The sequence below is a fragment of the Panthera uncia genome, chromosome B4 (assembly GCF_023721935.1).
Source record: "Panthera uncia isolate 11264 chromosome B4, Puncia_PCG_1.0, whole genome shotgun sequence".
Taxonomy (NCBI): Eukaryota; Metazoa; Chordata; class Mammalia; order Carnivora; family Felidae; genus Panthera; species Panthera uncia.
The window spans coordinates 130,169,090-130,181,059 of NC_064809.1; the positions used below are offsets into that span (position 1 = coordinate 130,169,090).

General features: G+C 48.5%; 1 protein-coding gene across 2 annotated transcripts in view; it reads left to right on the forward strand.

Annotated features, from left to right (window-relative positions):
- Positions 1–8,087: 8,087 nt before the first annotated feature.
- The window catches only part of ADSL (adenylosuccinate lyase), an 18,365-nt gene continuing 14,482 nt past the window's right edge, over positions 8,088–11,970 (forward strand). Inside the window, exons 1-2 of one of the 2 annotated variants that reach the window (XM_049627566.1) lie at positions 8,230–8,317; positions 11,318–11,393. Coding sequence is in view for 1 of the 2 variants with exons in the window: in XM_049627565.1 (XP_049483522.1) it covers positions 8,147–8,317 (171 nt within the window). In the remaining variant the exon portion in view is untranslated. Of the gene's footprint in view, positions 8,318–11,317; positions 11,394–11,970 lie in introns of both variants that reach the window. The other variant, XM_049627565.1, reaches the window with a different exon arrangement.

Consider the following 11,970-nt stretch of genomic DNA (forward strand, 5'->3'; position numbering starts at 1 on the left):
TTTCTTCTTGTCCCTCTCCCTGCGCCACATACAGGTCTCCGAAAGGCAGCATCCCGGCATCCTCCATTTTGTCTCCCTTGTCCTGTATGTTTTTGCTGTTGGGGGCGTCAGGTTGGCCAGTCGGGAGGGAGGTCTGTGCTCCTCGCTGCCTGCCCGCGGTACGGGCTCCACATTCTCGAAATGAAACTGACTTTCTCCTCCTAGCTTCGTTGTCTTGTTGAGTCCTGTACTTGCCATTGGCGTGGGAGCCAGGAGAGCAGACAGAAGTGCCTGCGGGGGGCCACGCTGCACCCAGGGCCGAGACCCAGCCGGCTCGCCGCTCAGGGCCTCCCCACCCTGCCCCGAGTGCTGTCACATGGCTCAGACGGTTTGCCCCATCTCAGCAGTTTCTTATTTATGGTTATTTTAGCTGCTAAAACACAGACCCGTTAGCTCTGTGGCTTTGAAGCACCTCTTAGAATAGCAAAGGGGAGGAATGGGAGGAAACGAATGCTTTCTAATTCCCAGGTACTGTTGTCTGACTTAATTCTCAGAATGCTGTGCCAAACAGATGGCGGCGAACCCAGTGCATGAGGAGAACGGTTCAGAATCATTTAATTAGCTAATAATAGGGAACACTGATTGCTTACTGTAAGTTGGGCACCGCTCTAAGTGGGCCACGTGCATTCGCTCATTTGACTGAAACTTGTCTCGATCACATAATAGGAACCCAGGTAGGATTCCAAAGTTAGCATGCCAGAATGTCCTCTGCTGAGAAACGCCTAGATTTCCGACAAAGCGTCCCTAAGTGAGTGTGTTGCACAAAGCGGTAGGCCATATGCCATCCAATTCTTGTTTCATAAAATAAGTAAATGCGGCAAGTGTGAGAAGAGGTGCTGGCGAACACCTCGAGGGCCTGCCTATTCCAAGCAAGTGCTATTTTCTGAGGAAAAAAGATCATTGCAAAAACTATGAGGACCTGTGTCACCAAAAGACTCGACTTTAAAGTTTGGGTATTTAAAAAATGCATAGATGGCTAAGGGTGGGGGGACGGGTGGCACACTGTAGAATGGTGGTGGTTAAGACTTTAGCCTCTGACTCGGCCCTCTTCACGCCTACGTGCCCTGCCATCACCTTAGGTGACTTCAGTGCCACAGGGAAAATCCACCCTAACGGCCAGCCTTCTACCCGCCTTCCTCCAGTCCAGCCACACACTCCCATACTCACCCAAAATTGCTCCCCTCCAGAACCAGTAATTTCAGCGTCCTTGACCTTAACCTCCTGTCGTCCCAACTGGTTCCCACTCCTCCTCTCTGATGAATTTTAAAACTCCAGGACACTGACTATTTATTCTCTTCCATCCCGCCAGCCCTCTCTTTTTTCTCCCTTCCTAATCCAGTTTAGGTGTTGTAGAACGTCTCTAAATTCCCCTCGCCCCTCCTGTTTTGACACCCATGTGACAAAATCCCCACTTTAGAAACCCGACTCTCTATTTTCTGCCAGTACCCAAGAGCAGCACTGCTCAGGAAAAAAGTCATTACGGGCCAAATAAGGACTCCTGTAAATCTACTGTAACCAACCAGCAGTGAAACCTTGACACCAAGCAGCGAGCGTCCTAATATGTGGAGAAAGAAAATCGGGTGTCAGAAGAATCCCCCAAATCCCTGCTTCCAAACTATAATCAGAGAGAGGTGCTTCCTTCCCCTTCAAGTGCCGCTGCCTCCAGTGTTTGGGACCCTGCCCCTTCCTGTCCCCTCTTGGGGGCGCTGTTCAGCTGGAGCCCCGGCCTCTCAGCGCACTCAAGTCCGTGCCATTGTACACGCACATCCTTCTGTGGGCCCACGTTCCAGCCCCTGCCCCATTTTTCTTCTCGAGACATTTTCTCTCCTCCCCCTCCTAGGCCTCTGCCTCTATCGTTGCTGAAGAGAGCTGGCTCTAAGGTCACTAACATCCTCCCTCGTCCAATGGACGCAGCCATTTACCTCCTGATACCACAGCTCCTGGATTTCCTTCGTCGCTCTAACGTGGTCCTTTCCCTCCTCCACCTCCCTCAGCCTCTTTTGCCTGGCCAGGAAAAGTTGGTTTCATCAGTGCTCAACCCCAAGCCCCGCCTTGTTCTCTATGCCAACATCCTAGGTGGTGTCCTCCCCACTGGCCGCCTTTCTTGGTCCCCTTTTTCCTTTGAGGTCTAAATTTTGCAGTGCCCCTGGGCTCAGGCCCACTCCTAAATTTTGCTATCTAGTCACGTTGCTCCTCCTGGATGAGATCGACCAGCCCTGTGTTTTTTTTTTGTTTTTTTTTTTTGTTTTTTTTAACGTTTTATTTATTTTTGAGACAGAGACAGAGCATGAACAGGGGAGGGGCAGAGAGAGAGGGAGACACAGAATCGGAAACAGGCTCCAGGCTCCGAGCCATCAGCCCAGAGCCCGACGCGGGGCTCGAACTCACGGACCGCGAGATCGTGACCTGAGCTGAAGTCGGACGCTCAACCGACTGAGCCACCCAGGCGCCCCCAGCCCTGTGTTTTTCAATACAACACATGTCCCCATCGTGCCCAAATTATATCTCCAACCCTGGCCCTTCTAATATCCTGTCTATCCACCTGACTTCCTGCCTGTCTACTTCCCAGTCTAATAGACAAATCCCTCCACCTTCCTACTCACATCTCCCTCCCTGGTCTTAACCATCTTAGTAAATGGCACCACTGTCCACCTAGTGGCTCAAACCCCCAGCTTCTTCACATCACTTGCTTAGCTGTCAGGAAGCCCTTCGGCTGTGTGCTAAACGTGCATCCACACAAGATCCACATCTTCCCACACCAACTAGGATCTGGCCATCACTGCAGCAACCCCTGGCTGTCACCCTCCGCTTAGCTCCACCCCAGGCTTCTCTGTTTGTTCATGTCGCTACCCTCCCAGGGTTTCTCCTTAAAATTAAAATTAAACTCTATACCACAGCACACAAACCCTCCACTCAGTCTCGTTCCCTATGATTCTCCCAGTCTCAATCTTAGACTACCCCTGTTCATCACACCAAACCTACGCCCACCTTAAGGCCATCGTATTTACTTTAACACTGCCGGGGATGCTCTTGTCCCCGCACCATTGTGTAGTCTCTGGTCAAACATGAGGCCTTAACCGGATGATCCTTTCAAAAATAGCCGTCATCAGAGGGCACCTGGCTGGTTCAGTCAGAAGAGCACGTGACCCTTGATCTCAGGGTTGTGAGTTTGAGCCCTGTGTTGGATATAGAGATTACTTAAATAAATTGAAAAAAAATACCTGTCACCACCCCACCACCCCAACCCTAAGCTACTCTATGCTCTTGTCCTGCTATATTTTCTTCCAAAAATGTACCACTTTCTAAAACTGTCTTGCTTATCCTTTATTATCCATCTCCCTCACTGCAATGTAATCACCACTCAAAAGGTAGAATTTTTTTTTTTTTTTAAGTAGGCTCCACACCCAACATGGGGCTTGAACTCAACCCTGAGATCAAGCTTTGCACACTGTACCCCGTGTGCCAGCCAGGTGCCCCAAGGCAAGATTCTTTTATGTGTTGTTCATCAGCTCCAGGGCCCAAAACTCCTATGGCTTTAATTACCATCTATATGTTAATGACTTAAATTTTTATTTCCAGCCCATACCATTGGGCTCCAGACCTGTATGTATGATCATCTACTCAACGTTCCAGAACACTTGAACAGCTTAACGGCACTGCAGACTCAATGCATCCATAACATAAGACCATCCTGCCTGCTTGCCCCTCCTCTGGCACCATGGTATATGGCGTTACCATCCATTCAATGATAAAACCTAGAGACCTAGGAGCATCCTTGACTCTGCCCCATCCCTTACTCCCCATAACTAATCCATCACTAAGATGGACTGAGTGTACCTCTTAATCTCTTCCTTCATTTCCTCTGCACTTACTTCTCTTGTCCAAGCTGGATCTCCTATAACCCTAGGTCTCATCTGGTCCACAGCAGTGGCCCAACTGGCTTCTTACTTGTCATTCACCCCAGCTTCCTTGCCCCCAATCCATTCCATACATAACTGATAGCATATTTTCAAAACACAAATTTGATGAAGTCACTACATCCAGTCTAAAGCCTTTTAGTGATTTTAAACTGCTTAAAATAAAAACCCCAAATATCCTTATTTCCAACAAGGGGTCACATGGTCTGGCTTCCATCTACTTCTCCAAATTTAGCTTCCTCTCTTCTCACCTTTGTCCTTCTCTCCAGCCTCATCAGCTGCCCACTGTATTCCAATGCCTCGTACACAGTATGCACCTTTGTGGAATGAATGATCCTAATGGGTAACAGGACATTACATCAAGAATTTGTTTGGGGCGCCTGGGGGGCTCAGTTGGTTGAGCGTCCAACTTCAGCTCTGGTCATGATCTCATGGTTCAGGAGTTCAAGCCCCACATCAGGCTTGCTGCTGTCAGTGTGGAGCCCGCTTCGAATCCTCTGTCTCCCTCTCTCTCTCTGCCCTGCTGGTGTTCTCTATCCGAAAAATAAATAACATTTTAAAATAATTGTTTAAGCAAGAAGGACAGAGGGGCACCTGGCTGGCTTAAGTTGGTGGAAGGAGCAACTCTTGATCTTGGGGTTGTAAGTTCGAGCCCCATGCTGGGTGTAGAGATTACTTAAAAATAAAACTGTTAGGGGTGCCTGGATGGCTCAGTCAGTTAAGCATCCAGCTCTTGATTTCGGCTCCGATCATGATCTCACGGTTCATGAGTTCGAACCCCACATTGGGCTCCACACTGACAGTGGGGAGCTTGCTTGGGATTCTCTCCCTCTCTCTCTGCCCCCACCCAACTCTCTCTCTGTCTCTCTCAAAAATAAATACATTTAAAAATATATTCTTTAAAAAAATAAAATATTTTTTTAAAATATTTAAAAAATAAGAGGGACAGATAGAAAAGAAAATGAAATCATCAGAAGACCTTTCCCTAGAGTTAGGGCACAAGAGAGATAGAAGTATGACTCCTGACCTAGAGATGTCGTCTTGGGAATAGTGATAACCAGCTGGAAGTGTCTAGGTGGGTTTTGAAGATCAAGATCGGCTCAGGTCACGATCTCACAGTCTGTGAGTTCGAGCCCCGTATCAGGCTCTGTGCTGACAGCTCAGAGCCTGGAGCCTGCTTCAGATTCTGTGTCTCCCTCTCTCTTTGTCCCTCCCCCACTCGTGCTCTGCCTCTCAAAAGTAAATAAACATTAAAAAAAATTTTTTTAAAGAGCAGCCAGAAAGAGAGGCAGGTTATGGAGGTAACAGAGCAAGTGGAGATGTTTCTATAGCGGAAGAGACCTGTGCGTTTTCTTTTTAAATCAGAAGAAGGGAGGCAATACTGGAGAGATTAAAGATTCAACATAATGGGCCCCTGGGTGGCTCAGTCAGTTAAATGTCCGACTCTTGGCTCAGGTCATGATCCCAAGGTTCATGGGATCAAGCCTCACGTAGGGCTCTGCACTGACAGCGAGGAGCCTACCTGGGATAGCCTCTCCCTCTCTCTCTCTTAAAAATAAAGAAATTTTTTGGGGCGCCTGGGTGGCTCAGTCGGTTAAGTGTCCGACTTCGGCTCAGGTCACGATCTCGTGGTTCACGAGTTCAAGCCCCGCGTCGGGCTCTGTGCTGACAGCTCGGAGCCTGGAGCCTGCTTCCGATTCTGTGTCTCCCTCTCTCTCTGACCCTCCCCCCGTTCATGCTCTGTCTCTCTCTGTCTCAAAAATAAATTAACGTTAAAAAAAATTTTTTTTAAATAAAGAAAATTTTTAAAAAGATTCAACATAAAATAACCAAAAGAGCAAGATCCTTTCCTGAATGAGGATCTGGAAGACTGGAGGCAGCAACTCCCATGTGGAGGAGGAGGAGGAGGAGTGACAGTGGAGTGAAGCAGAGGCAGGAGTGAGGGCTGGAAGACTGAGGAGACGGTTGTATTCACAAGTCACAGTGGAAGGTGAGGATAGTAAACCGGTCGCTGCACATCAGAGCGGTGGCCACACTGACACACTCTGCAAAGAGTGGGAAGTTCCAGGAAGTAAGTTCTTCATCTTCCCAGAATCGTCCGCCCTCTCTCCTCAACACCAAGCCTCTGCAGCTCAAGGGGGGCGTACAAGACCCGAGTGATGAGCCCAGGGTACCAACTGATGGGCTTCTCTGATGGCCAAGGTATTCTGCACTGGTGCTGCAGTCATTTCTGGCTGCTACTTCTGGAGTCCAGGTGGAGCCACGAAAGATCCATGGGATGAGGACACTGAAGAAATGTGAGACGTGGGAAAAGAGGATGTGCAGTGTCAGGATCTCACTTGCATCTTGGCTACTATGGGCCCATTTCTCTCTCTGTGCTAGACTCCTTTTGGCAGCATTCGTTCATCCAGGAAACATTTACTGAGCACCCATACTATGCTAGATTCTGTGCTAGGTGCCGGGGACACGGTGACCAAGACAGACATGACCTCTGCCCCCACCAAGTTTGCCATTAGTTGGGAAAGCAAAAAACACTGAACTCTGGTGAGAGTTATGAGAGGCCTGTAAGAAGTCAGGTCATTCATCATCTATGAGATCGCGGAAGTGCATTCCACAGGGCTGTGAGTGAATCCGTGAATAAATGAAAGCAGAAATGGAAAGGTGACAGGACAAGAAATTATTGTCCAAAGCACGATCGTGAAGCCTGGGGATCTAATCAGCAACTTGGTTTTTTGTTGGTTTGGTTTTTTTTTAAGTAAGTTCTGTACTTAAAGTGGGGCTTGAACTCATGACCCTGAAATCAAGAGTCGCATACTGGCTGGGCCAGCCCAGGCACCCCCTAATCAGCAACTTTTAACATCCCTGAAGTATCATGGTTACTGGCAAAGCGGAGTTCACCTCAGCAAACAAGCTGGAAATTCAAAGTGGAATTCCCCGGGGAGGTCTCCTTCTACTGAGGAACTCAAAATTGGTTACTTCAGAGCGGCATAATGCCTGCTACTGTAGCATCAAGGAAGGGGAACATTTGGAGCTAAGAACCAGGTGTCTGAAGCCTATCTGCCTGCATATAACTCCTAGCTTTCCCCCTTCCACATGAACAATCCCAAGACAATCACCCGCCCCACGCCTTTGTTTTGCTACCTGCAAAATGGGCATCATGATAATGGCCACCACTTGTTGAGCATTACTCTGTGCATTGCATCAAGAGCTTTACCTGTATTTTTTTTTTAAGATTTTATTTTTGAGTAATCTCTATACGCAATGTAGGGCTCAAACGTACAAACCCAGAGCCAACCAGGCGCCCTTTTACTTGTATTATTTCATCTAATACTGCTCGAGGCACTCGGGATCCTCAGGGTGAAATGAGACCACGTGTAAAAAACGAGTGCCTGATACCTAATAAGCCCTTCACAGATGTTAGAGGTTGTTATTTTTATTGGTCAACCAGAGAAAAGAGTGGGATCATTACGGAACATTTTCTAGACTGATTAAGTAGGAGGTACTGAGAAAACAGAGGTGTTCCAGGACAGGGGGTCGCTGGGAATGCCTTTATCAAGTCGTGGTGTGACCGAGCATGGAGTGGGCTGGGAACTATACAGCGTAGCGACTAAGTGCAAAATCTAAAGTCGGGTGGCTAGTTGGGTGACCCTCACTCAACAAGACACTCGGCTTCTGGGAGTCTCAGTTCTAGCACTGGCTGAAATCCGTTTTTACTGCAGTTCCGTGCGAGGGGCTCACTTGGAACTCAACAAACGCTCATTCCTCCTCAGAACTGCGTGCGGTGCCAGATAGGCAGTGGCGGTGAAGCTGGGGTGGGCGACAACCATAACTAATAATGGCAAATACACACGGGTTTCTGAGCGTCCCAGGCATCGATCTAACACTCTAACCTCACGGCAATCTTAAAGGCTGGTCTTAATGTACCTTTCTTCAAATGGGGACACTGAGGCACACAGCGGCTCAGGAGCTTAAGAGGCGCTAATGACGTTTCTTGTACACGAAGATACACTTGACAATACTCAACATCAAGCAGCGGAAACCCGACAACTCTGAAGGCTCCGGGCCCCCGGAAGCCCGGGGGCGAGACCAAGTGGAGGAAGTTCCGCCCCGCGTGGAGGAAGTCCCGTCCCCGGGCTTCCGCTCCCGCCCTCGCTGGCTCGGCCCTGACCTGGTGGTGAGGCGTGCCCGGGATGGCGGAGGGAGGCGATCGTGGGGGACAGCAGGCGGCCTGCGGGCACGACAGCTACCGCTCGCCGCTTGCCTCCCGTTACGCCAGCCCGGAGATGTGCTTCGTGTTTAGCGACAGGTACAAATTCCGGACATGGCGGCAGCTCTGGCTGTGGCTGGCGGAGGCCGAGCAGGTAATGGGCCACCGGGATGAGGGGCCGGGCCCGCCCCAGCACGTGCGGGGCTCGGCGTCGCGCCTGGGCTTGGCCCCCGGGAGCAGCTGCCCCGCTATTTTCGGCCGGGTGTCCCTTTTCTGAGGAGCTGTGGCCCCAGGAAGGTCAGGGCAGGAAGCCCGGGAGCCGACACCTGTTGCCTCCTTTGTTTTGAGTCACGGAGGGTTAGAGGCGGAGGAGGCGGCGAGCAAGGCACGCTGTCATTTTAGGGATTTATCTTGGCCATTCCTGCAGGGATACACTGCTTAACACGGACCCTGAGCCCTTGTTACGTGCTATTGTGCTGATTTCTTTTCCCGTTTAACCCATAGAAACTTTGCAAACTAGGTGGTGCTTTCCCCACATTATACGGGAGAAATCAAGCCTCGGTGATAGCCAAGCGCGTTATTTGCTCCGAACCATTAATAGCGTACCCGGGTGTGAACCTGGGTTCAATGCAGAGCGTGAGAGCTTAGCCACCTTATCTTTCACAGTGCCTCAGTGTGGTTAATGGCAGGACTGTCCCTACAAAATTCATGCTTCCTAGGCCACTGTCTTCGCTCCACTCTACTGCACTTTGCCTCTAAGGAGGGAGAATCGGGGTAGGGGGTTATTAGATGGGTTTTCTGGTGTCTCTTTTAAGAGCTGCATATAGAGCTGTTCGGCCCAACGCTTTCAGAAATAGCTCCAGAGCGGCCTTCCCAGAGGAGTTGAAGAAAACTGAAAGTGATCCAGAGAGCTATAAAGTTTCAGAGGAAAATGCCACAAGCCAGATGGCAATGCCTTCTCAAATGGCATCAGTAAACAGGGAAACAAACAGTATGTGCCTGGGACCCAAGTACAAAGGAACTCCCCAAACAGGGAACGCTTCCTAGATTTTTCCCCTCCCCATCAGTGTGCTCAAGAAAATTAAGTGACATAACAGTAGACACTCCTATCATGCCTGCTCAAAAAAAGTAAATGACATAATAATAGACACGTTTATCACGCCTGCCAAGACACTATCTTAAGACTTGGCATATTAATACCTCATTAATCCTCAAAATAACACTGTACTGTAACTATTTTACAGATGTTTTACCGGTGATGGAATGGAGGCACAGAGAGACTTCATAAACTATTGGCTCAGACAATAATGGGTAGAAAGGGACATCAGTAGTGTGTGGTCATTTATCATGTACTGTTATGTACTCTTTTCCATTTCATATGCTACTCCGTTATATAGATGAGGGTAGTGGCATTCAAAGACTTTGCAGAATGGGGCACCTGGGTGGCTCAGTAGGTTAAGTGTCCGGCCTTGGCTCAGGTCATGATCTCACGGTTCGTGAGTTCCAGCCCCGCATTGGGCTCTGCTGACAGCTCAGAACCTGGAGCCTGCTTCAGATTTTGTATCTCTCTCTCTCTCTCTCTCTCTCTCTCTCTCTCTCTCTCTCTGCCCCTCCTCCACTCACACTCTGCCTGTCACGAATAAATAAACATTTTTTTTAAAGTTGAAAAAACAAAAAAAAAAAAACAGACTTTCAGGATCACCGCAGCTAGTAAATGAAGCTGGAATTGAAATGTAGAGTCTGAATATGTGTTCTTTCCTCTGGCCAGTGTGCACATTGCCTGAAATGCATACAATGTTGGTATAATCTCCTGCGTTTGGATTCTCTTGTAGGGTGTCAAAATTAGCATAAACTAGGGGTGCCTGGGTGGCTCAGTTGGTTAGGCATCCAACTTCAGCTCAGGTCATGATTTCGTGGTTCATGGGTTCGAGCCCCACGTCAGGTTCTGTGCTGACAGCTCAGCCTGGAGCCTGCTTCAGACTCTGTGTCTCCCTCTTTCTCTGCCCCTCTCCCGCTCACACTCTGTCTCTCTCTCAAAAATAAACATTAAAAAATTTTTTAAATTAGCAGGAACTACGTAATAATTCAGTAGTTAAGACAAAAATTTGAGGAATAAGAGATTAGGAGAGGGGTGCCTCGGTGGCTTAGTCTCAACTTGAGCGTCCGACTTCGGCTTAGGTCATATCTCACGGTTTGTGGGTTCGAGCCCTGCGTCAGGCTCTGTGCTGACAGCTCAGCCTGGAGCCTGCCTCAGATTCTGTCTGTCTGTCTGTCTCTCTCTCTCTCTCTCTCTCTCTCTCTGCCCCTCCCCCACTCACAGTCTGTCTCTCTCTCCTTCAAAAATAAACATTAAAATTTTTTTTTAAAGATTAGGAGGAATGCAGAAAAGCAAGAGTGGGGGATGAATTTTGACAAGATGCATTGCTTGGGGATAAGAAGCAGTTTGGCCACACTGCCCCCTGTTGCTTTGCTTTGGAAGGAGGCCCGAGGTGTCCTATCTACTGGCTAACAGACACTTCGAGGCAGTTTTGCTCAGTGTGGCTACTGAGCTTTTGAAATGTGGCTAGTGTGACCAAGAAACTGAATTTTTACTTTTTACCATTTTATTATTTTTTTAAATTTATTATTATTTAAAAACAATTTTTTTTAGTGTTTATTTTTGAGACAGAGACCCAGCGCGAGTGGGGGAGGGGCAGAGAGAGGGGGAGACGTAGAATCTGAAGTAGGCCCCAGGCTCCCAGTTATCAGCTCCAAGCCCGAGGTGGAGCGCGAACCTGCCAGATTATGACCTGAGCCGAACTCAGAAGCCCAACTGACTGAGTCACCCAGCTGCCCCACTTTAACCATTTTAGATGTAAAGTAGCCACCATCTCGGACAAGACAGGTCTGAGACGCAAGATCCTTCCCAAGGCCAGGACTTGGGAATTTCAAGTGACGTTTGAATAAATCTCACCAGTCTATATGTTTAGCTCTTGGATCCAGGGGTCTGAGCTGCCTGGGCTGCAAGCTGCTCTTTGCCGGCCTGGATGAATGTAAGCTGTTGATGTGTTTATTTTCTCAATAATATCCTGCAAAGGCGTTGTTTTAGTGAATTTGCTGTACGTAATTTGTTGGCAAAACCACTTACAACATTCTTAATTTTCATTTCTTGAAGTAAATCTGTCTGGGTCAAATGTAAAGCTGTGGCCTGGATCCCACACCTGGGGCACTTACATGCCAAGCACTAAGGGGTAAGCAATAAATACAACAAGGCTCTTCTCTTGTGGAGTATACATTGTAGGGGGAGGGACAGGCTAATGCATTTGTAAGAAATGTCATGTGGTGATAAGTGCTCTAAATAAATTTAGGCTAAAGGAATAGAAGAGTGACATACAAGAAGAATATTTCACATTGGCATCAGGAAAGACCTCTTTGAGGAGGTAACATTTGAGCCCAAAGACCAGACTGTGTGAGCCAGGAAGAGATACAAGAGCAGAGGGAACAAAGATCAGAATTACGTTGTTGAAATATACAAAATGTACATTGTTGTATATTTTGGTGTTTACTTAGAATGTAACTTACCGTGATTCATTAAGAAAACCTTGCCCTTCCCCACCCATGTTCTTTTAGTTGCCCCAAATCTTAATTTAAGAATTGGGAGGTGGGGGGGGCACCTGGGTGGCGCAGTCGGTTAAGCGTCCGACTTCAGCCAGGTCACGATCTCGCGGTCCGTGAGTTCGAGCCCCGCGTCAGGCTCTGGGCTGATGGCTCGGAGCCTGGAGCCTGTTTCCGATTCTGTGTCTCCCTCTCTCTCTGCCCCTCCCCCCT